The following is a 25,967-nucleotide window of genomic DNA, read 5'->3' as shown; positions in this document are numbered from 1 at the left end:
TCCACTGCGACTGTCCTCTGTAAAATGGGGTTAGTTCCACCCATCCACCTCACTGGGATGTCAACAACTAGAGAAGTTTGGGGCTGTATAGGCCTTTGAACATGTAAAGTGCTATAATACTTACCATTTATTAATTTTCCATGTGACAGGTGGCTGTGGGGCTCTGAGGGCTCACAGGACCCTGGAAAACAGTCTTACACCTGCATGTGTGCATTTAGTGACATGCCATGTCTGAACATTCAAACAGGGAACTCTACCTGTTGCTCATAACTGCATACTTCTCAATTATACAATTATCTGAACTCTGATTATCCAAGGTGGAGTGGTTTGCATAGTCACCATAGAATTACCTCTCTGTAACTACAGCGCTCAGATCAATTGCTGTGCTGATTTACTGAAGTAATGAGAATGCTCCAACCAGACCACAACAACTCTGGCTGCCTCAGCTTCTCACTCTCCTCCTCATCTTGATGTCTCCATTTAGTGAAAGGCCTCACTTAGAGCGTGGAGTGTAGCAACAGCATATGTGTGGACTTCCTCAGTTCCTAGGGGGTGTTTGACCCCACTCATGCCAGGCCCTTCCCCCAAGTCCCTACCCCCACTTTGCCCCTGCTCCTCCCCCATGCCGCTGAACAGCTGATCTGTAGCAGATTGGGTTGGGGGGGGGAAAGAAGGGGAAGGTGCTGATCCGCAGGGCCACTGTTGGGTGCTAACCATGCACTATTTTTTCCCTGGAGCACCCATAGAGTAAGTACCTATGAGCAAGGGGGAGTGGGATCAAGGACCCTGAGGAAATCTGGGGTTAGACAGGGTGGCTGGGTGAGAAGGAAGCAGTCAGGCCTCCATGGTTGCTGTGGGCATAGTGTGATGAGGCCTTCTAAGGTCAGTAACTGAAAAGCACATATTCACTGGAGGAATTATAGCTCTTGGATTCTGTTAACGCAATACAGATGGCACCCTGGCTAAACTAAGTGGTGCTTATTCAAGTACCTCCAGCCCCAGTTTATTTAGCCCTGAATACAGTAATTGCCTTGAAAACAAGATGTGCTATTACAGCTGTAGGCAGGGGGCAGGAGTAAGAAACAAAAAAACAAAACACCCAATTTCTAGTGAACAAAAAGCACCCCTCACCCAAAGTTCCAAACTGTGGGAGGAGAGGTTTCCACAATACCACACCAGGAATCTCTCACAGGCAGGCCTCGCTGGCAGCCCCTGTTGCCCTATTAAGATGTCAATTCCAGGTGCTTCTTACCATATGACCAAGCCCCCTTGTGGTGTGACCATCACAAGGAGATTCTTATACAAAAGGAGAAAGGACAGAGCAAATATTGCAGTGCACAAGGGTTGGGTTGTGGTGTTTTTTAAGTAAATCTCTTTATTGCAGAAATACGCTCTATGTTTTAGATCTGTACATGCGTTTCTTCCAGTAGGAAGAGGTCCCTAAAAGACAAAGAAAAGCTCAGCAGGGGCTCCACTTCCTTTCTGCTCAGCATATGGCTCTTGTTCTCCAGTTCAGATGCCAACGAATAAACCACCTTAGGGTACAAGCCTCTAGTTACTACAAGAGATGGGGGGGATGCTAGCTTCACTTCAGAGCAATAAAAAAGTGCCACCCCTGTAAGCATTAGGCTGGAGGGATCTGTACAAAGAGGAGGGGGATTCAGGAAAGAAAGACTCAAATCACCTTAGAAATGCAATAGCAACGTTCCCCAGTGCTGCCAGTCTATATAGATTTAGCTTTCCCTGGAGGGATGGCATCTGGGGCGAAAGGGAAGTGCAGTCTCCACGGACCATTCAGTCCTTGGCCCACTGCTGAGACTACCAATTCCCTGGAGGCTTCTGCACTTCTTTACCCTCTGCCAAGGGAGGAGTAGCTAGCCAGCCAGCCTACCCCTTTAGTTGGAACTGGAGACTATGCCTGGAGAGCCAGTGCATAGGGCTTCATGCTTGCTATTGAAGGCAGACTCACCCACCAGGCCCCTGTACCCAAGACCAGGATCACATTCCATAGCTAGAAATGCCTCCACAGGCCAAGTAAAATAGCCCACACCTTCCCTTGCAAGGGCAAGGACTTCCATCCACCACTGCAAGAGCATCCCTCCCCCAAGCCTCCTATGCCAGTGAGAGAGATTAGGGACCCCAGGACAGCTCCTTTCGGGGTGGGGGGGGGTGGATTTCTTCACCCAAGGTACATTAGAGCTGCCCCTTGCTGCTGGCCACAGTCAGCACAATCACCAGATCCATTTCCCTTTGTTATAGAGATGCCAACATGTCCAAGGTTGGTAGGTGTCACTTGTCCCTTTATGATCCCCAAAATTGGGCAGCACATGCGCCATGAGCGTGAACACCCCAACCTCATTTGGGTTTCCAAGAAGGCAATAGGCAAAGGTCAGTAGGCAAGACTAGAGCTGCAGTCACAAGCTGGCTGTTTCAGGAGTTTTGATGCGGGGCCTAAAGAGGAGGGTGAATGGAAGCTAGTACTCTGAATATTGTAAGCAGTAACTCCCCTTCTTCCCCAGGTCTCAGTCAGCAGCGACCTTGTCACTGCACACACAACCAGATGTCCAGGCACCAAGCCACCCCATTTCCTCACCTAGAATAGAGCCAGCAATCCAACCATCAGCGGTTGTGTGGAGCCAGCTATTAGGATACCCACTGTAGCAACTCCCCTTAAAGCCCATGATCCAGATACCAATGAGAGTGATTCCAGGCCCCAAGGCACTTAGTTAGCAATCCAAACACGGACAAACTCCTCCCTGTACCCCATGACCAGGACTCCAGGGACAGCCATCCCTCCCTGGCCAGCAATTGAGATACAGATGCTTTTGTCTTATCATAATTAAAAAACCACAGTGTTAAAAATCGTAGATTTCATATTGGAAAAATAGTCAGTCATCACCTCTATAAAAGTTGGCAACCTAAGAACATGCCCAGCAGAGCCAGTCAGGGCTGAGCCCACAGACACCTGTGCTAGTCAGTCTCTGAAGTGCCACTGAGCCAACAGGGAGCCAGTGAAAGGGAGGACTAGGGATGGAAGAAGGGGCTATGTAATTAGCAAAGCCCAAGACCCATCTCCCTGTGTTCCAAGAGCAGCTCAGCAATGACATCACAAGCTGCTGGATGGTCCACACTTGGAACAGATGGGCTTGGCTCCTTCCAGGAGGCTTCTAATCTAATGAGAAGGAGAAGGGAGCTACATGGAAGGCAGCATTTGGTTTACTCCAAAAAAAATGGGAGGAATGATTTTGGGGAGTCAGGGGTGTCTGTCTAGAACCTTGTATGCTCAGATTCAGTCTGAGTTGGATGGGGGTAAGGGCAGGGAGAAGACAAAGTGAAGCTAATTGGAAGGGAAGCATTCTTTCACCCACAATGTACTACAACGGATTACCCATCACCACCACCAGTAGGCCAAGCCCTCAGTCTTCTTGCTGGTTCATTGGATTCCCAGCTCACATGGTGAACAGAGGTGGCATGGGGAGGAGGATTATTCTATTGTTGGCCTGATGGACTGGAAGGGAATGAAGATGGGAAGGAGACTGTTAAACATGGAGTTAGCAGTAAAAACTTCGTGCCCTCCCAGGCTGATCAGATCATATGATGCAAGATAGAGAAATGGCCCGCTTCACAGAGTAGGAACTATCCAGAGACAGGAGAGGGGCTGCCCAGGGCTCTGATCACCAGAAGAGTCATATTGTATTGTGCCACTACAGTTCCTCAGTGTTTTGAGAGAAATGGGATCTCACTGGAGTAATGGTCAGTGTGAGGGGGATGAGGCAGGAATGTTCTGTTTGCATCTCTGCGGTGGGGTAGCTCTAGGATCAGAAGACTCATTACTTGGGTACTTTGCTGTATTCTTCTCTGTGTATGTTCTTGCAGAGTGAAATGGCCAGCACTATCCCCAACAGCTGGAAAACAGGCATTGGGAAAAAAAGAGAGTGTGTCAGAAAACAGGCAGGGTCAACAGGAAAAGCAAGCATTTTGGGATAACTGGGATCAGAGTGCAAGACAGGCAGACAGCTGGTCCTGCTGCCACAATGGGCTGTTAACAGCCAGCATGAGGACACAGCACTGTGCTGCATAAAGAGGTGTCTTAAAATCTTTGTTACTCTGGTTTAGCCTTTCATACAGATATCACTCGGATTTCACTAACTGAGACTAGTTACCCACATTCTTCTTAGTTATGGACACAATGGATTCCCAGCTACCAGATACGCTGGCAAGACCATGGACAAGAGACACTCCCAGAACAGCTGCTAGTACTTGGATAGATTCACCTTCCAATCCGTAACCTACGGATACTGAACATTCTGTTTGAAGGGTCCTCTCATTGGCTGTTGGAGCTTTGAACCCATCACAGGGAGCATCAGAGCTGTGGTCCCACCCTGGCCAGGTCCCCAGAACCTGAAGAAGTGGCCCAATGTTTAGGTTAGAGAGTGCAGGGGTAGTGGAGACTCACCTCAATGACAGCAACACCTGTACAGACTCCAAGGATGATGCCAAGGTTGTCCTGTAACCAGCTCTGCACATTCTTCATGCAGCCCTAGGAAGGAAAGAAGTAGAGTAAGAGAGTCTATAAACATCTGAAGGGTGCAACAGAATTATCAGACACAGATAAATATGATTTGTTGGGGAAGAGTCAAAGCAGCTTTTGTAAAGGGAAGTCATGCCTCACCAAGCTACCAGAATTCTACCAGAGGGTCAACAAATATGGGCAAAAGGGTGTTGCAGCTGATACAGTATATTTGGATTTTCAGAAAGCTTTTGATAATAAGGTCCCTCATAGGTTCTTAAGGAAAATTAAGTAGTTATGGGACAGGAGAGAAGGTCATCTCATAGATCAGTAACTGGTTAAAAGATAGGAAACAGTAGGAATAAATGGTCAGTTTCACAATGGAGAGGAATAAACAGCAGGGTCCCCCAAGAATCTGTACTTGGACCTGTGCAGTTCAACATATTAATTCGATTCAATGGGACGGAAAAGGGGGTGAACAGTGAAGTGGTAAAGTTTGCAGAGGATACAAAATTATTCAAGATAATTAAGTCCATAGCTGACTGGGAAGAGTTACAGGGGCAATCTCATGAAACTGGGTGACTGGGAAACAAATGGACATTTGAAATTCAACACTGATAGTGCAAAATAATGCACATTGGAAAAAAAAAATCCCAGCTATACACATAGTGATGGGTTCTAAGTCAGCTATTACCACTCAAAGATCTTAAGAGAACCATGGATAGTTCTCTGAAAACTTCAGCTCAATACATAGCAGTGGTCAAAAAGGCTAACAGAACGTTAAAAACTATTAGGAAAGTGATAGAAGACAAGATAGAAAATATTAATGCCATTATATAAATTCATGGTATACCCATGCCTTGAATACTGTGTCCAGTTCTGGTTGCCTCATTTCAGCACAGATATTAGAATTGGCAAAAGTACAGAGAATGGCAAAAAAATGACTGGGGTGTGGAACAGCTTCTATATGAGGAAACAGAGTGGGTCTGTTCATCTTAGAAAAGAATGATCGAGGTCTATGAAATCATCAAGGTGCGGAGAAAGTGAAGAAGGAAGTGTTATTTACCCCTTCACATAATGCAAGAGCCAGGGGGTCACCCAATGAAATTAATAGGCAGCAGGCTAAATACCAACAAGAGGAAGTAGTTTTCCCTACACTACGCGCAATTAACCTCTGGAAGTCATTGCCATGGGATGCTGCAATGGCCAAAAGTATGACAGGGTTCAAAAAAGAACTAGATAAGTGCATGGAAGATAGTCATGGATGGACCTACTAGCCAAAGATGGTTAGGGATATAATCCCCATGCTCAGGGCAACCCTAAACCTCTGGCTGCCAGAAGGTGGAAGACGAAGACAGTGGATAGATCACTCCAATTGTCCTATTCTCTATACTCCCCCGGAAGCTCTGCTACTGGCCACTTTCGGAGACCAGATGGACCACTGGTCTTACCCTGTGTGGCCATTCTTATGTCCTTCGGGAAAGGGAACAGCTCCTGTTTCTCCTTCTGAAACATGGAATGACACGGACTTTCCTGACAGTGAGATTTATCAGGCTGTAGAGCAGCATCAGCAGAGAAGGGGTGGAAGCCCCATTGCTTAGGACATTTCAGAGCCAAGCCCTTGAAAATGTATCCTAGAAGGGCTCTGCAGTGTCTCCAGGACTCTAAGGACAAGATGACCTCAATAATAGTTTTCTGTCTCTAGCTTCTCTTAGAATACTACCAGGGAATCACACAATGGATAGTTCCCATACAGGTCCCATGAGGCTCAGACTCACCTTTGTATAAACAGGCCAGTCAGCAACTGACACAGTCCTATTATTAGGAACATAGTCACAGAAGCCACTCTTATGCTGACCGTCAGCTGAGACATTGGAGCAGGAGCAGGGGTAGGAAGTCAGGCTTGTGTTCAGGAGGATCTCATTTTCCGTCCAGTTCTGTGGCCCAATCCAGCCACAGCAAGTGAGCTAAGAGCAAAGACAAAGTATTCTCATTTAGATATTTTGGCTGGTAAAAGAGAGGGAGGGGCTGACAGTGGGTAGGGACAGGCTTTCTCCATGCAATATCTACTGCAGGTAGGAAACAAAATGGGAAGTGCAAGGGCTGGATTTTGATTTCTTCTCCATAACAATAACATGCCTCTAGCATCCCAGGTCATATCAGAAGTATGTGTGCATGGGGTAACCATTTAGAACAGAGGCACCAATCCAAACTTTACCTGCGTGAGGGCCATTTTGGCAGCTAGCCATGAGTTAGAGGGCCACACCTAATGTGCTTAAAAGAGAGGAAATTGCAGCGTCCCATCTTCAATCCAGAAGTGTAAGACACAGACTACAAGAACCAGCAAGCAGAGCAGCTAGTGTGTTGGAGCATATGAGCCTCACCTCTAGGAAGAAGGCATAGGCAGACATTTAGAGGTCCATAGACCATATGACTTATACTCAAGTCATGCTTCTATACACACACTGATAAGGCATTCTGGTACTGTCACTTTATGAGTGATAGTATCAGAAGTGTGTTCTACCTCACCCATCCCCCCCCCCACCCGCCTTTAAAAAAAACCAAAACCAAAACCCTCTCACACTGATATAGAGTCACACAAGATTGTGTCTAACTCAGGTCTTCACTAGTTTCCCCTGTAGTTTTTAAAAGAGGCTATCTCCTCTTACCCCCAGCTCATTACAAAACCATGGTGCTGAATGCAAGGGTGCTACTACAAAACGAGGCAGGGCAAGATGGCGATGTTTCTGGCGAATAATGGGTGAGAGCGGGAAGATGGCAGAAGGCATGCATGGTGAGCTGGAGAGACTTTGTGGCCTTTATGTTGGCAAGGTAATCCCTTCCCAGAATCAAATCTGTAGACCACGTAGGGGACACAGTTAAGCAGTATTTTTACATGTTTTTACTTGAGATTGTACAGACTCTGAATATTTACTTGATCTTCTCCTTAAGTGTACCATTTCCATAATAATATTAGATGTTGTGGTTGTAAGAAACCAGAACATTTTGGAGAACAAGTAAAGTAGCAGCCTTAAAGTTAACTTGCAAAAAAGTTCTATCAATGCAAGGTTCATCCTCTTCTGCCCAGATCTTCAGCCCCTGAAATTTAAGTGCTACAGTAACAGCTGGCCACCACAAGATGGAGCCCACCTGCTACCATGTCTACCCAAAACTTCGGACCCACCCTAGTCATCAGTTTGGGGAAAAAAAAAAAAAAAAAAAAACCTATGAGGAGTCCAGTGGCACCTTAAAGACTAACATTTATTTGGACATAAGCTTTTGTGGGTAAAAAACCCGCTTCCTCAGATGCATGGAAACAGCTTGAGTCAGCTGTTTCAAAACAGAATGCATAGGCTAATGGGGTGGTGAAGAAGAGACAAGACTGGGAGAAATTTTGTCTCATCTGCAAAAAGATCCCAGGGGCCAGACAATTATCTTCCTCCATCTACACATGGAAAGCTGATGGCTTCAGTGGGAAGCATATTCCCCCATGAGGTCTACCCAAGGCCACGTAAATCAGAATTTATGGTCTAGCCAGCTGTCTTATACACAACACCCATCATTCAGTCGCCAAGTGCTTCCACCATAATATCTGAGCAAAAAGGTTACCAGAAGCTCACCAGGTAGAAGCCAGGGAGGGATTCAGATGCTTGGCCTACTAGCAAGTCCTCCAGCTTAAACTGGATTTATTTATTAAACAAGGCGACAATTTAATGAAGTGGAGAGTCCTGAAAATGCCAGAGCTGGTGCTTGAACAATTAAAAGACTCCAGTTTAGAGCCAGCATCTGATATTTAAGACTTGAATTGGAACATTTAATTCCACTAACACAGTCTCCAGGAAGAGCTAACTCTAATGCAAGGAGATTGGGAGTCTGGACAGCTTGAGCAAGCTGTGCAATGATGCGATATTTCAGAGATGCTCCAGACAGTACCCACTGTGCCACACACCCTCCCATGGTCACACAGGGACTCTAGTGCTGATGAACAGCATTGGATCCCAGACACTAGACTCCTGTTTATCCCCAGCACAGACTTTGGGGATGCAAGCTTCCCTGCTGCTGAAATGGATTCTTGAGGAGGACAGGGGACTCCAACTCCATGGCCCAGTCAGTTGTCTGTAAGGCGGTCAAAGAGGCAAGACTATGATGGCAGATTGTGGCTTGGATTTTTCCTTTAGTATCCCAATAGAAACCTACACAATGCGGCTCTCCATCCCCATCTGCCCCATAGACCATGTGAAGTGCTTTTTGGTGCGTGGGAGTTTTAATCCCCAATAGGTAGGATGAAAACTGAAATGTTAAGAGGCTGATTTAGACACCTGGAGTCAGGAGTACTTGGTCTTCACATTTATGCTTTGAGAATACAACACTGCCCCATTTGAGCTGCTGGGGGAGCCTATGCATTCCAATTCACTGCCCCTCTTGCCACAACATGCTCAAGCTCATCCTTTTCTCTTTTTGTCCTGCTCTCTGTCCTATTGCCTTCCCCTCTATGCCTGAAACCCCCTCTCTGACTTGGTCTGGTCATGCCTCCACTCTCCCAGCCAAACCTCTTAGAGTATGCTCTTTCCAGAAAGCATAGACATTGAAACAAACAAGAACCATGGTACTAGAGTGTCCCTTGTTTTTACTGCATCCATTTATCCTGGCTAGATTGCAAGCTCTCAAAGGCAGGGCCCTTATTCTCCGGTTTGCCTGCAAACTCCCATCACAGTACTGGAGCTAGGTAAACATGACTCTGGCATGCCCAAATGCTGAACCAGGACATTCACTTTCCTCACCAGCTGTTCAGGCAGTGACCTTGATGCCAAGAGCAGAACCCATGGGCAGCTGGCAGGCTCCCAGCAATGCTGGCACCTGCAGATAAGATAAAACACCCTAGGGAGTAGGGCAACAGATTCAGCTGGGCTGCCTGGCATTAAACCTTCAGATTAGCGCACTACCAAAGAAATTAATCCCAGCAAAAGGAGTCAGTGGAGTATGAATGCATGGCTTGGTGCTGGGGTAAAGGAGTGCAAAGTAGTGGGGGTGGGGTGCCTCTGGAGAGTAAGGCTCAAATCCCCATTGTCCTACCTACGATGCAGTACCCACTCTCCACCCCTACCCCTTCGGGTCCAGCAGCTGCAGGGCCTTGCCTGAGAACAGCAGCCAAGATGGCCTCTCAGCAGGTAGGCACTCAAACCCTATACAGCTGGTTGTGCTGCTTGGCCAGATGGCAGGGCCCAGTGCAGTTCCCCTCCTCAACAGGCACAGTTCTACAAACACGAATGAGAACAAGGAACAGTCCTTTCCAGTAACAGCTTCCTAGTGTACGAGCCAAGTGCTGCAGCTGGAGACTAGCATGGTGAGAGCAATGCCAGGCGAGAACCACAGGGCCAGACTGTAAGAAATGTTTAACAGGGAGAGTAATTAACCACTGGAACAATTTACCCAGGATCAAAGTCGATTCGCCATCACCAGCCATTTTTAAAATTAAGATAGGATGTTTTTCTAAAAGCTCTGCTCTAGCAATTACTTTGGGGAAGTTCTGTGGTCTGTATTACACAAGAGGTCAGACTAGAGGATCGCAATGATCCCTTCTGACCTCTGAATCTGTGAACAGAGAGATTTAAGACACAGGGCAACTGGCTAGGGAAGGGATTCCTGAAATCCACTGGCAAGGAGGCTGGAGGGCATCACTGAAGGGGGCTGCATAGGACTGGAAGAGTGGGGGCCATGAGACAGGCTGAGAGGCAGTCAAGAGAAGGGGTTGCTAGAGTTTACCCAGCACCTGCCCCTACTCTCAGTCTGACTCTAGCAGCATCTCACTTTTGTCCAATGCCAATGTTTGCCACCCCACCACCACATACAGCATTGTCTTTTCTCCTCACCATCCCTCACGCAATGACTCACCTGTTCCTGTACATAGTCCCATGCATCCTGGATGCTCTTTTTGTCTGGATCATGAGGGTCATAATCCCGAATGAGGTCACGGACCACGATGGACACTTCTGCTTTCAGCTGGCAAATGGAAGACAAGAGGGTTAAACACAGGTCACTCAAGATTGCTGCCCATGCTCTGGAGTTTGCACTTGCTTCTCCAGGGTTAAAGATGGGATACTATCAGCCTGGCTGTGCAACTCTCACTGCAGACTTAGCCAAGTGGTTTCCCCTCTCAGTACAGAGAGGCTAAACACGCTGACTTACTAATGAAGCCTCAAAGCCCAGGGTATTTGCAAAGTACATTGAGATCCGCAGTGACTGACCAAGTTCAAATGAAGATGCTGGGCATTAGGGCAAGATTACACACAGGGAGGTGTGCAGACTCCCTCTGCCTCTTTTCAAGGTGGGAGAGTTGACTGGAAAGGTGGTGCAGCTGGAAGTTTGGCCAGCTTCCTCCCTGAGACCCACCCGGACAGACCACTGTATCTGCACCCAGGACTGTGGGAATCAGAACCCAAGTCATGAAACTAGGGTTTCCCTACTCAGCCTTGGGTGAGGGCAGTAGACAGCAGTCAAGACCCCTTGCTGGTAATTTACTGACAGATCCTACTAACTGGAGAGCCCAGCTGCATCTCAGAATGCAAATGGTAAACTCCCAACATACCTTGCTCTAGATCTCCCTCCCCATCAGTAAATACCCCACCACCATATTGCCATTCATACCCACCCAGAGCCTGATTAGTTTGCTCTGCTTGTCACTCTCAGTGACACCTTCCTCATGGTCAGTCTCTCTCTCTTCCTCTCCCCCTCAATTCCCACTGCCTAAAAGAGTCTGAGGTCCTCCTCAGTCACTATTCTGGATACAGCAGCAGCTGCCAGGGGAGAGGGGAAGGATCAGGTCAGAAGGAGCATGGGGGAAAACTAGAGACTGCATTAGAGCCAGGAGCAGAGTTGATGTCCACTGTAAGCATTTGAAATGCCCCCTCTTCCCCCCCCCCCCACCATCAAGTTCAGTGGTGCCCATTTTTTTCACCCCCACTGATGTGGTGCTGGAGTCAGCATTTCCAAGCCAACCCAAGGTTACTGTAACCTGCCTGGATCAGCCATCTACTTTTTGGTATAAAGTGACCTGGCCCAGCCAGCTTCAGCAATAATATTTACTGCTGCAGCCGCACAAGCTGCCTCAGGGCAAAGCTCATCTCAAAGCCAGGGTTGTTCATGACTCCCAGCACCAGGCAGCACTCTGTGTTCTTAGGGAATCTGCAGATCGGCTTTCTGTGGGGACAGTCAGGTTCAGCCACACAGCTAGAAGTCACATGACCTCTCCTCTTCCCTCAGCTGACTTCTAACCCTCTTCCCCTTCATTCTTGGCAAACTTCTCCCCCCACCCTGTTCTCCAACTCCAGGGGAAATGACAGCAATGTGACCTGGTTCCTGCTAATGGGATTGGCCTCTGCTGCTTCAGTAAGCTCAAAAGGTTACTGAATCTTTGGGCCTCCTTCCTTCTTCCCTTCCACACACCTCTACAGAGGCAGGCAAGAAGAGCTACTCTTCTACCCTGAACCCCACCCAGGAAGTCATCTGCCAGCCTGCACATTCAGTCAAAGCAAGGTCAGCTTAGCAAAAAGACTGAGCCCTGTTTAAGTGCTTCAGTCCCAGATTTTGATCAGCTCCATTACTGCCCACACCAAAACTGCTGACAGCATGACGTGGGCCTGAACCAGAGCCCCAGATCTGAGCCCCTCAGAGCTCAGGGAAAAGCTCTGCTCACGCACAGCTTGTTTTATTGCTGTGCAAATCACATGAGGAAGTGGTGCCTGGGGGGAAAGGGAGAAGAGTCTCAAGTGGCTCTAGTTCTAAGCTAGGGGGTTTTGTACAAGTGTAACCCACACACCTCCTGGGTGTGGTGTTCTGTCCAATCTAGTGGCACCGAGATCACTTAAAGACACAAAATAAGTCTGCTCTACAGCCAACAACTAGTTGGTTTTTAGCTCATGCAGTAGAGGCTCATGCTTTAAGCTCCAGAAGCCCCAGGTTCAATCCCACCCGACAACGACCAGGGTCTGTTGGCATTATACCAGCATTGCAAGGAACTGCAGATAATTATAAACCAAGGGTTATTGGGTGTTTCAGAAAGAATCCGGGGGAGGGGGGGTGTGGTTAATTACACAGAAAGTACAGTTCTGGAGAGTGAACCTAGGGCAACCTGTTTTCAAGTTTAACTGGCAGAGCAAGCCAAGAATGAACACAGGCATCCACAGTTAACACCTAGCCCCCTGTGTGTCGCCAAGACAACTAACTGAAAGAGCAGCAAGCTGGAAAAGCATGTTGAGCAACTGTCTGCAGGTCACTTTCAAAACCCAGCCCCCTTCAACACCCCAAAAAAACCCACTGCTGTGCATCACTGGTGCTATATAGAGCTAGAGTAGGAAATGGCTTAAAGTTAGCTGCATGAGGAGGTTGCTGCCCCCCAATGTAACAGTGGCCATGTAATTTCTCAACTTCCCTTTCATTGGTTTGTGCAGCTTTCCACAGTAATCACTGCACTAATGGAAGAAATCTGAGTCTGGCCTGCATGGTTACACTCACTATATTATTCATGCATCTAGCTATGGAAGAGACCCCATAGGTCATCCAGTCCATCTCTCTAGGACCAACACTAGATCGTTCTCTCTGGAACATTATGTTTTTGTCAGGTCCAGTTTTCAATGCATATCAAGTGATGGGGCTCCCATCCCCGCTTTGGGAGATTATTCCCAAATCAGTTCCAATCCTGCAACTGAGGCACACGTTACAGCCACTTAGCCAGAGACGAGCCTCTGCATACACCACACAATTGACAAATACGAATAGGAGAGTTGTTATGCCCCAAGTCATTTAGAGCTAGGTTGCAAAAGTCCTACAGAATATAGCACAGGACAGTGGTTTTCAAACTTTTTTTCCTGGCAACTTACTTGTAGAAAATTGTTGATGCCCATGATGCAATGGAGCTGGGGATGAACTAGGCTAGAGGAGATCTAAAAGGGACTTTCTAGCACTAGTGTTTAGGATTCTATGATCTATGGAGGGGCAGGGGGTGATAGAAACTGGGATTGATCATTAAACAGCAACCTACAGTTTAAAGAGTAGAATGTAGCTTGTCAAATGCATATCACTATTTTGGGAGCTACCAGTTTCCCACCCCTTCCAGCTGCAAAGAGCCCGCACTGGTTTCATTAACAAGAGGCAAACATAAGGAAGAAGGGGGGGGTTGTGCTGACAGCCTTACACCTAGCGTAGAGTCTACACTGCAAAACAAAGGTGTGTTCTTAACTTAGATTAAAAAACAGCAGTGAACAGATGTCAACTCTGCTTTTCACTGATGTTAAGCTGGGGGTTGAACCTGGATTTGTCAGAGTCATTGCTATTTTAACCCTTGCTAAACCAATACCTGTCAGCTCACCCAAGTTAAGAACACTTTTTGGAGACAGACATATCTACAGTGGAGAGGATACTTCACCTGCCTCCCACAGACACTGTGGTGTGGAAGCCTCGTTGCCACTACACACTGCTGGAGGATGGGGTGGGGGTACTATCTGTTGCTAGGGCAACCCTGGGGCAATGGACCTTGACTTTATTACGTGATGGGCCAGAACTTTAGACTAAGGTGGATGGAAGGGACAGGAAGATACAACATTTCCTAGCCAAAACCAGACCTGGAGGAGAGGGGAAGGCAGGGAAAGAAAAACCTCAGAAGTCACTCAGGTTTTGCTTTTAATTAACCGTTTCATACAGCAGCAATGTGACCTAGCTTTGGATTGGGCCTCAGGAGACCTGGCTTCTACTCCCAGCTCAGCCACTGACCAGCGGGGTGACCTTGGACAAGTCTTTTCACCCCCTCTATCTCCATTTTAGAGACTGGGGATACTGAGGCAGTGAGATTACCTCCTTTGTAAAGCGCTGTGAGATCTACTGATGAAAAGCGCTTGGTATTATTTACTTTTGGACAAATTGTACTTTCCTGGGAGCAGCTTTGCCAGATGGGGTACGGACATCTCTACTGAGAAGTGGAGGTATAGATTTGTCACATACACCGCATTTCAGGCCTGAAGTGCCCTCTTCCTAAACATCACCAACCCCAACCCCTCACGGTCCATCGCTGAAAGTTATTTCCTAGCCAAGTTTCTTGAACCAAAGAGAACGTCATTGTGGAAAGTATCCTACATGCTAAGAGACTGAGTCTTGTGTAGTTCTCAGCATACTTTACAGTACTTTCTTTGGACTCCTTCAGGAGAAGGGGCACTAAATACAAAGTAACATTCACAGCACCACAAGTGCATGGCCTGCTGCCAGTCAGAGGGGCAGGAGAAATCCTAGCCAATAACACTTGCATAGATCTTCAGAGCAGCACCCCCAAGTACCCCACAGAGCACATAGCACTGCAGGTTTAAAGGATCCTCCCAAAGGCTCCAATGTAGCAGCCCACATGGAGTTCGATTGCCTTGGATGGATGGCATGGGAGTGTTTGGAATCTCAGCTAGGGAGCCGAACTGCCCCCTTTCCTCCACATAAAGGAATCCAAGCAGCTCGGCTACTGGGTGTATACTGGCACCACCTTGCTGCAGGAGCCTTTATTGTATAGTCCCTGGCTTCTTCCCCTACACTGCTGCCAATATCAGCCGCTTGCAAGAAATTCCAGGTTAGACAAAACCCTGCAGTTTTTGGGGTGAAGTGTTGAACAGTGCAGAGAGGAAGGAGTGTTAAGGAGAGCATTGGGGTGGGTGGCAAGAAAACACTTGCCTTGCTGAGCCACAGCTGATCACAGCCAGGAGAAAGCAGTAATTTCCCCTTACTCCCACCCCCTAATTTGCATCAGAGCTGGGGCTGTTCTATGATGCAGCACATGCAAATGCCTGTTCTGCTCCCCACACCAGCTGGTCACTGTTTCCACTTCTCTCCCCTCCCCCACCCCAATTTGCAATCAAAACAGCAGAGAGCAAGCCATGTGTGCACCACAGGTGGTTAGGAAGCCAGCTCATACAGCTGCTCTTGATCACCACAGCCCACTGCAGGAAATTCAAGCTAGCTGAGTGGGAGCACAGCAGCAAGTCTCAGAGCCCAGGTCTACAAACTCTGGCTCTCAGGGCTCATGCTGCAGTGCAAAAAACAGCTATGCAGAAATTTGCTCTTGGGCTGTGAAATCCACCCCACTCCCTGGGCTTCAGAGCCCAAACATCGACACAGCTTCTTTTAGTAATGTAGTGTGAGCCCAAGTCTGTAGACCTGAGCTCTGAGACTTAATGTGGGTTTTAAAACAGTGTAAAACAAATCCTGTCAGACCAGGAGCAGCACAATTATAAGTCACCACTAGCCACATGATCTATCTTTTAGCCAAGTGTTCACTGACCAGCTAGAGGTCAGAGGAGGAGCTGCCTTGGGGAAAAAACCTAAGACTGGGACTGGATGTTGCAATGCATTGAAGGGGATCAGCACTTTTGTCCTACTCCCTTAGAGCTCTAGAAATATAGATGCTGCTGCACAGATCACAAGACAAGATGTGATCCCTAGTCTAGAAAGCTGCAATAAAAGCAGTTTCAATAGATGAAGGTCATGAGGCTTCAATAGGTAGTAAATGAATCATAGAATCATATTTGTTCAATATCTTCATAAATGATCTGGAGGATGGTGTGGATTGCACTCTCAGCAAATTTGTGGACGATACTAAACTGGGAGGAGTGGTAGATACGCTGGAGGGGAGGGATAGGATACAGAAGGACCTAGACAAATTGGAGGATTGGGCCAAAAGAAATCTGATGAGGTTCAATAAGGATAAGTGCAGGGTCCTGCACTTAGGACGGAAGAATCCAATGCACCGCTACAGACTAGGGACCGAATGGCTAGGCAGCAGTTCTGCGGAAAAGGACCTAGGGGTGACAGTGGACGAGAAGCTGGATATGAGTCAGCAGTGTGCCCTTGTTGCCAAGAAGGCCAATGGCATTTTGGGATGTATACGTAGGGGCATAGCGAGCAGATCGAGGGACGTGATCGTCCCCCTCTATTCGACATTGGTGAGGCCTCATCTGGAGTACTGTGTCCAGTTTTGGGCCCCACACTACAAGAAGGATGTGGATAAATTGGAGAGAGTCCAGCGAAGGGCAACAAAAATGATTAGGGGTCTAGAACACATGACTTATGAGGAGAGGCTGAGGGAGCTGGGATTGTTTAGCCTGCAGAAGAGAAGAATGAGGGGGGATTTGATAGCTGCTTTCAACTACCTGAAAGGGGGTTCCAAAGAGGATGGCTCTAGACTGTTCTCAATGGTAGCAGATGACAGAACGAGGAGTAATGGCCTCAAGTTGCAGTGGGGGAGGTTTAGATTGGATATTAGGAAAAACTTTTTCACTAAGAGGGTGGTGAAACACTGGAATGCGTTGCCTAGGGAGGTGGTGGAATCTCCTTCCTTGGAAGTTTTTAAGGTCAGGCTTGACAAAGCCCTGGCTGGGATGATTTAACTGGGAATTGGTCCTGCTTCGAGCAGGGGGTTGGACTAGATGACCTTCAGGGGTCCCTTCCAACCCTGATATTCTATGATTCTATGACAGACTGGACAACAGGGCAGATTGCGTATGGTGTTGATGCCCTGACTGCATTGCCTGCACATACTTTCCCAGCCTGGTTATGTCAAGAGCTCCCAGCCCCAAACCAGATAAGATGAGGAATGCATTGCAGGTCTTTGTCCCAATACCAACCCTTGTGTCTCTTGAAGGCTTATAGGGAAATGAAACTTACTGCATCTTGCTGGAAATAGATGAGTAGCCCGGCAGCAACCTGAGCTAGGAGGATCAGCAGGAGACAGGTGATGTACTAGAAAACAAACAGAAGAGGAGAAGGTGTTAGCTCTGCTGGCTCCCCAAGCAAGTCTACATCAATGGGCAGCAGCCTCAGTAGGGCTCATGGCAAATCCTGACAATATAGGCCTTTCATACAGGAGTAAGCAGCATTCAGTCTGGAGATTCCTGGCTGATCATGAAAATGAAGAGCTAACAGAACTAGCTAGAGTTAGCGGCCCAATACACTTCAGCCATGGCCTGAAGCACTACCTCCACCACTAGGCTAGCTGCTGGGCCTGGGGAGGAGCAGACTCCACAGCAGGGAGATGAGCCAGTCTGGTAGGTAGGGGAGCCCCAATTACAGTGTCCACATGTGACAGAACATGATGGTGCTCAGACCACTCCCATCCCCCACATGGCTTTTGACAGAAGTTGCTCTTGACACCACATTGAGGGGTGGCTATGTGGCACAGCCTTGGACATTCTCCTCAGCAGGTGTGCTCAGAAGGAGCACGAGCTCCAGGGATTTTTTTAAAGTCAGTTTTACCAATCCATGGAATAGAGGAGACTTCACAGTGAGCCATTTGAAAGAGCCAGAGTAAGGCAGCAAGGAGAGATTCCTAGTGGGACATCTTAAGCTTTCTGCATTTACCACCAGAACTCAGCTCTGCTAGGAGACTGAGGCCCATTTGGGGTTCACTACTCTGTGACAGGCCCAACACACAAAACACCTCACACACTGGTGTCATGATATTTGTTTAAAAGGTTACGTAATATAGTTTGAAATCTAATACCACTGGTCATTAGGGTCACTGAAATGTTTGCACTAACTCTTGGTGAAAGTATAGATATCCTCCAATATATGTCTTGGAGATGGTGCATAAACAAAGGTGACAAAACAGGTTTCTTTTATATAGAGGGGGAAGGGTGAGGGGCAGATTTCCTGTCCAGAAAGAGGACTCTGACCTGCTGCCTCCAGGTCAACCAGTGGCTAACGCTCCGGCAGCTTTGTAAGAGAGGGTGACTCTAACCAGCCCTGTATTTGCACCTTACACACTACTGTAATAATCTTTGTACAAAATGCACCTTGGGAGTATCATTTGAAAACTGATAACTCACTGATCATTAATGTAATGATGTGTATGGACACTGATTTAATTCTAGCATATATCCATAACTCTTATGACTAAAGTGTTTTTAAACCAGGCACGTCAGGGGGGAGTTGGTAAGCAGGTCTGCCTTAGACAAAGGAATGTGTATTTGATTCTCTGACCAACCGGCTCTTCAGGCAAAGACATATTACATAAACAAAGCTGTTTGCTAACAAACAGTGGAAGGAAGAGCATGGAGTTTCCTTCCCCACCTGCTCCATGTCACCCTCCTCACAGCTCGAATAAAACTATATTTTAAGGGGTAACCCTCAGAAGAATCCATTTCAAAGTTTACTGGGCTATAAAGACGGGGGGCTGAACCTCAGCTGATAAGCAATTAAATCAACTGATTGTATACAAACTTACGGTGTTATAAAAAAGGTACAGAGTGAGGTCTTTTCTGAAACCTAGTGACACACTGGTGATCAATATCATTTGAAATATATGCATTAACACTGAGGAAATATGGATACTTAGTGACATCATGCTTTAAAATCTGTTCCCAAATAGGAAGAAACAGGTTCCCCCCAAGACAGGAGAGAAGGCAGCTATTTACCGGTCTCCTATGTAAATTAAGCATGGTGGAATCAAAACAGTGGAAGCCCCATTTATACACAGGAGGATGGGAAGTCCACAAGGGAAAAAACAGCATGAGGGCATCCTGCCTCTTGAAACAAAAGCATCGAACTTTGGAAGATATTAAAAAAAACAGAAGCCATCTTTGGCATCCCTCACAGACACAAGGAAACAGTTCTTGCAAGATAAAGATGGATCCTTCAATCAAGTGGGGGTTGAAGTCCCTGGGAACTGAGAAAAACCATCTCAAACAAAGCCTGTACCTTGCTCGATGTAAGTTATAGATTTTTAGATGTGTTTTCTCCCTTTTATTTTCTTGTAACACTTTCTAACTGTATTCCTTTTACTTGGCATCACTTAACCTATGTCCTATTAATATACACCAAACCCTCGCTAGAACACGGGATTTGGGTCCACGCGCGGTAACGCATTAACACGGGGACCACATTATAGCCGGGACCATGTTAAAATGAATTGTAAGTAAAGTAATTAAATTTGGGATCCATGGCTACAACCGCGTTATATGTGAATTCGCGCTATATAGACACATATTCTAGCGAGGGTCCAGTGTATTTGTTTTATTTGTACTATAAAGCAACTTAGTGCTGTGTTTGAAGGGAAGAGTGTATTCACCCCTGTAAGTTAAATAAGCTGTGATGTGATTTTGGGTCTTTAAAAGGAAAAAGACATACATTTATCTGAGCCGTTCAGGAGAAGGCTGGGCATTGCACAGCACAATATTGTGGGGTAGGTTTTTTTTTGGGCAGGGGAGAAACTGGGATCACATTCCTGGTTTTAACCAAGGCCAGTGGAAGACAGAGTGGGTCTGTAGACAGGCTGCGTGGGACAGAGCTGCTGAACCAGGGCTGGCTACACAGCATCCAGACATTCAAGGGTGTGGCCTGCATGCTTGTAGGCTGGCTGTGAGCTAAAGCAGCAAAGCACTGTAAGGAACCTAGGATTACAGGAAAGCGGAGACAACCCCTTACTAGCCTGCGGGGCCGTTCTTTGGCACATGCAGCATACGTGGCTGCGTAGGGCACCTGAAAATTTGGGGCACCACCGGGACAGCAGGTAAGAACAGGTCAGCTCCCGCGCACCCAACGCATGCTGTGGTCTCCTTAGGCAGGGGCCGTATTCACGGAGCCAAATGTGCCAGCGCGGCACATTCTGCGTGAGGGAGAGGGTACGGGGTCTCTGCGGGGAACTGTGATTCTCCACCACCGTGAGGTAGGCCGGGCAGCTTGGTATCCTTTGATGCCTCGTCCCTCCCCACAACCCCACCCCAGCCTGCTGCAGCATCTGCTGCGTAGAAAGCTCAGTGTGTGTCAGCAATGGGGGAAGGTTCTTCTGGGGGTCCATGGGTGGGGGCGGTGGCTGTACCCCAAGTCTGGCATAGGGGCACCAGTTTAATACTGCTGCATAGGGCTCCATAAATCCTAAGGGCAGCCCTGCTAGCCTGGATTGCACCCCACATCCCATTACACCTGCACTGCAACAGGAAGCAAGTCTCTTCTCCTCACACCCACCCCCTTTATCCATCTCTGCTGGCACATAGCCTTGTTCTCTCAGGGCTGCAAGGAGGATGGAGAGGTCACAGAGGACATTTCTTTTCTGCATAATTGGTTACTGAGATGTGGAGAGAAAAAAAAAAAATGTATACAATGCAGAGAAGGTAGCCAAGATGGCAAACTAAAGCCCCAACCAGTCTGAGGCTGCCTTGCTGATGGTTCCAGTCCCCAGACACTGACTCACTCCTGCATCACTCTCAGCAAGGAGATCACCGAGCCAGGGAGAAGCAGAGGACAGGGGCATAACCAGAAGAGAAGTTGGGAACGTGGAGTAAAGGCAGCAATGATTCACTCACCAGACCCAAGAGGCATCGGACCTCATTGACTGCTCCAACACAGCCCAGGAACCCCATCAGCATGGTGACGGCCCCAACTCCAATGAGGATGTATGCACCGACCTTTAGCGATTCAGATGAGGTCTCTGTGGGAGACAGGGAGGAGAAGAGTCAGCCATCGAACAAGCACTTACTGTCAAGCGTTTTGATTAGTGCCTGCACAAGCATTAAAGGCCCAAACCTATGGCTGCAGGAGGGTTGACAGGGGCACAAGGCAGAAACCTGAATAGAAAAGTTTGTCTGTGGGTATAAAGGTTGCCTCCCTTCCCCCAAACGCTCTTGAACCTGCAGTCACTCATTCAGTCGGTTTGTAAATCTCAGTAAAAGACTAGTCACATCTTAGCTTCTTGTCTCACTTATAATTCCCTGACTCTGTCAATGGAGGACTGACCAGAGAGCAGACACTGGTACTCCTAGAGATGGGACAGGAGCACACACACCCCCTTTCTACCTCATCACTATTTCCCAAATTCTTAATATTCAATAACTGAATGTTGGGGGAAGTTCTACCCCTTTCCCTACTTAAATACTATCTCTTTCATTGGCCTTTTCACATTAACAATCCAACTTTATAAACACTCTTGTCCAGTTTCCTCTCTCCAGTTTCTTCTCATCTATTTGCAGGAAAAGAATACTGTGAAGGACCAGATGACTAAATGCTCCTTTCCATGTGAGTGTAAGAGAGAGACTATAAGTTGGACTCCCAATTGGCTTGCAGGTGTTGGCTGGCCAAGATAAGAGGTATTTGAGTTACTTGACAATTTGAATGTCATGCTCTGATGCCAGTTGCCAGCCAGCGCTGTATAAAGGAGTGCAAGGATCAATTATTCCAGATTTAATACAGATCATGCCTAATTGTAGCTCCTCTTGCACAATCCATTGGCAGTCCTTGCACTTTCCTGGAATGGATGCTGCCCCCTTGCCTCCATTTGTATTAAACGCAATTTGGAAGGTGTAACCTTATAGGGGAAGGGCTCAGCTGCTATTTCAGTCTTCACTTCCTTCCCAACCATCCTTAAATAGCAATTGCGGAAGCTACAGAACAGAGGCTTGCATTTATGCTGGTCATAGAAGGACTATTCCTTGGAGACTGCCCACCCCTATGGAGAGGTGGGAGGGAGGTAAAATGCAGGTTTAACCAGCTTATAAGGAGCCTCACAGTGCCCAAGAAAGACATTTAGCAACACAGGAGTTTCAGGATGTTGGGGAATTCTGTATGTCGCGTGACCAGTAAGGGAGGTTACACGACTTAAAAAGCTTGGTGGTGCCTCTTCCTAGGTTGGGAGTCCCAGAAAACAAAATCTGCTTTAAAAATCAAGACTAGGTCCAGGACAGCTTCAGAGATTTCCCTTCCCAAACCTCCCCCCACCCCTTAACACAGCTGTAACACATACCCAACTGGCACTGGAAACACATTCCACTAGCATGTTCTGGAAGGAAGGCAGGTAACCATGAAGGCCAGAGTCATTCATTGGAATAGCCTGAGCCAGCTCTTAACCCAGACTGGCAGACAATCCCACACCATATATTATCAAGCACATTAGCACACTCCCTGCCCTCTCTCCCTCCACACACACACCCCCCCCAAACAAACAAACAAAACAAAAATCCCAACAGCTTTGGGACTGGATGCATCAAGACATCACATCTCGGCCCTGTAACTGGACAGGTTTGCCTTGCAGGGTGAAGTGTTTATGGGAGTAACCCTAAATCAAAGTCCAAGTTCACACTCATGCATGTTAGCAGAGAGCTCCACAAATCCCCTATTGCAATGCAGGCACGATTGGGGCTTTTGAACACTTGTTGAACAGCTTTGCTGCTAGGAAGCAATTGATGGGCCATTTCCACATTAAAAAATTTAAAAAAAAAAAAAAAAAAAGTTATTTCCAACCCCAGAGCCAAAGTCTTCAAAAGATCCTAGGCTCCTTGCTTGCAGCATCTTGGCTCTCCAAGGAAGGCTCTGCAGACTCTACTGGCAGGAGATTCCTGCTTTCCATTCCCCCTTGCTCCATGTCTTCCCCTGTTCTGGGCAGGCAGCCAAAAGGAGAACAGGGACACGTAGGCCCCTTTGGCAGGATGCTGGAATGCCCTGCTGTGCAGAATTCTTCCCCAGTCTCTGGCAGGATTACTAAAAGCAGAGGGGAGGAAGAAAGTAGTACAGCAAAGAGGGGAGTAGGGCAGAGAAAGAACTTAGCTTGGAAATCTCAAGGAAGGAAGCCTAAAGCCCTGTGGTGCACATTCAGCAGAGACTAAAGGTAAAATGGGAAAACAACAGAGCAAAGACACGGAAAGACTCTGAGGCCAAGCAGAGCAAAGTGCAGCGAGTCAAGTCAATGTGTCCCGCACATTTTGTTAGTTTTAGGAGTGTGGTGAAGCACTGGAATGGGTTACCAAGGCCGGTGGTGGAATCTCCATCCTTAGAGGATTTTAAGGCCTGGCTTGACAAAGCCCTGGCTGGGATGATTTAGTTGGGGTTGGTCCTGCTTTGAGCAGGGGGTTGGACTCCTCCAACCCTAATCTTCTGTGATTCAATGGTGCTGTGCCAACAGAGGTTTGAATCAGACTTATGGTGTCATCCAGTTTAATAGGAACAGGTGTCTTCTTCTGGAATGCTGCAAGTAGACAGGCCCTGAGCAAACCCCTACGGCTGCAAGTGTAAAGGGATGCATCTCCATTCACAACCTCATTGCTGTAGCCCCCTTGGGATTCTTCCCCTTGTAGAGGCTGAAGTAGCAACCCAGATGCTGCAGTAAAATCATACAAGCATCAATGATTTGGGGCTGTTCTAGCATTTAGTGAAGGGGAGGGGGATGGAACCCTATAACCAGGTCACATTTTCCAGAAAGCCTCCTCATGGTGTCCAAATTGTACATCTCTACAGATGCACGGCACATGGCTGGGTAGCCAATGCCACCTGCAGTCGTCACTGGATAGCGAGTTGGATGCAGCATGGCAGCTACTCCTCACTCCCAGGAATAAAGTTGAATCATGGTAGGGTGTGTGCAAGGCTAGGCTCACACCACAGCCTTGATCAACAATTCTGGAGATGTGGGAAGTGTTTATTTTTTATTGTATTTTTATTTCATAATACTTTAAATACAAGAGAGCCACAAACAAATGACCTCTGTTGTGGGTGGCAATTACCAACTAACCAAAAGCCCTTTAAATCCCACCCAGGTTTGGTTAAGCTAGTTCAATTTTTGGGCTGGCACAGAACGCATTGACCCCACTGAACAGGCCCAGGTCACCTTTCCTGACTGGTTATTTGTGAGTGAGGAGATTACTACTATACATGCAGGGGGCTGTGGACTTTGGGCTAGAAGGTGGGTTTAAGAACTGTGAGAGGAAAAAAGCTCCAATTAAGAATTAAATAAGAGTCCCAGTTATTAACCAAAATTAATGTATGTATGTGTAATCCATTGCATTTCAGCAAACAGCTTGAGAATCAGCTGCTCCTTTTGCTGTCTCCCAAGACCCATATCCTCTGTGGATTAACTATTTCAGGCAGAAGCTGTCTCGCTGCACAGCTCTAGGCACACTGAAAGTGACTAGATAAAGTAAGAACACATTTGAACTGGGGGCCTGGCAAGTAGCAATGGTCCAGCCACATGGCTTGTAATGTATTTATCTGGAACTTATGTCTGGGAACAGATCTGGGATTTCTCAAGAGCTTTTATTTAGAAGTAGTTTCTCTTAATGGGGCACACTTTAAGGTCACTTTCCCTGGACTGATCCAACAGCCCCTCTAAACAAGTTCATTAACTACTGATGTTCTTCTAAAAGCCAGCCAGAAGCCAGTCTTTGCTTAGAAAGATGTTCCTTGGCTGCGCTGCTATGCCGTAGAAGTCCCACCCATGCCTTTGTATTTAAAGAGCTAAAATACACAGAGGGACAGATCTCCCACAGGATATAAATCAGAAGATAAAAAGGAAGGAGAATGAATCATGGCCTTACGCAGAACTGAAATAAAACTGCTTTTGTCGACTAAGATCCACACTCCAAAGCCCAGGATCACAGCACCCAGGATCTGAAAAAAGCAAGAAGAGTGAAAGTCACTAATTAAAAAACAAATAGAACAAAAAAACCAAAACAGGGAGTGGGGGACTGGTGGCTAACAGCTAAACAGCCAGTATCCCACTGTTCCCACCCATCACACACCCTTCCCCACGAACAAGCAAGATTAAACAGTCACTCCTGGAAGTAGTCGTCCCAGCTAGCAGCACACGGGCTCTAGGTTCTGCTGTTTGGAGATTATTCATGTAGTGCTTGAGTTCTATATGGTGCTGCAGGGGAGGAGAGCTGAACAGACAGTAAAAAGGCTCTCTGCTCTGAAAGGCTTGGAGTCTCAAGGCACAAGCTGTACAAGTACAGAGCAATGCTGTCCAGAAAGAGCAGCAAGAGGCAGGTATGTGTCACACACAGGTAGACCTTACAGGAGCTTTTGGACAGAGCCTTGCTGCTTGATCCAGGGTTGTGCTTTCACAGGGATGGGGTACCTTGCAATAGGGACCCTCCAAGGGAGGATGAGCTAGCTCAGCGGACATGCCAGACCTCTCATTTGAGACTTGGGCCCACAGGTGCAAAGCATCAAACGCAGAAATCAGTGCTGCTGAGCTCAGGCTCCTATGAGTAACATGCACAACCAGAAAGTTCATCTCCAAGGAACAAAGCTACAAGCTATGGTGCATGCGGGTGGCAGCTGAGCCCCTGAAATGGGGCCAAGACGTGACAGGAAAACTGAACAGACAACACTCCCCTGGCATCAGCCAGCTGACAACCTCTGGGGATAGCACAGACTAGAAAGGGCTGGTTGTTCCAGAGAGAAGCAGCAGCAGCCCATCCCCAGCTACCACACAGCCGGCCTGGGGTGAGGATTAGTAGTAGCACTTTTCTGTAGCTTTGTGTTCCTGATGAGAGGCTAGAGAGGCACCAGATTGACTCAGAATTACATTTTGTTACATGCACACAGCTTCCCTGGCCCTTATACTGAGACAGAACCCTCACTTCACACACCTACCTTGTACCACAGCATCTTTTATATTGGATTAATTCTAACAGCGAATTCTTCAGTGCCCAGATACCCCATTCTGGAT

General features: G+C 47.4%; 1 protein-coding gene across 3 annotated transcripts in view; it reads right to left on the bottom strand.

Moving 5' to 3' along the window:
* Positions 1–1,360: 1,360 nt before the first annotated feature.
* CD82 (CD82 molecule) overlaps positions 1,361–25,967 on the bottom strand; it is a 63,475-nt gene continuing 38,868 nt past the window's right edge. For all 3 annotated transcript variants that reach the window (XM_077818576.1, XM_077818577.1, XM_077818578.1), the window contains 7 exons: positions 24,829–24,901; positions 20,836–20,960; positions 17,201–17,275; positions 10,403–10,510; positions 6,289–6,477; positions 4,457–4,540; positions 1,361–3,905 (listed from right to left, as the gene is read on the bottom strand). In XM_077818576.1, the coding sequence (XP_077674702.1) occupies positions 3,831–3,905; positions 4,457–4,540; positions 6,289–6,477; positions 10,403–10,510; positions 17,201–17,275; positions 20,836–20,960; positions 24,829–24,901 (729 nt within the window). In that variant the 3' untranslated portion in view covers positions 1,361–3,830. The remainder of the gene's footprint in view (positions 3,906–4,456; positions 4,541–6,288; positions 6,478–10,402; positions 10,511–17,200; positions 17,276–20,835; positions 20,961–24,828; positions 24,902–25,967) is intronic.

This window comes from Eretmochelys imbricata, chromosome 6 (assembly GCF_965152235.1).
Source record: "Eretmochelys imbricata isolate rEreImb1 chromosome 6, rEreImb1.hap1, whole genome shotgun sequence".
NCBI classification, from domain to species: domain Eukaryota; kingdom Metazoa; phylum Chordata; order Testudines; family Cheloniidae; genus Eretmochelys; species Eretmochelys imbricata.
The sequence above is the reverse complement of the archived record's forward strand: the minus strand, read 5'-3'. Positions and strand labels throughout refer to the sequence as shown.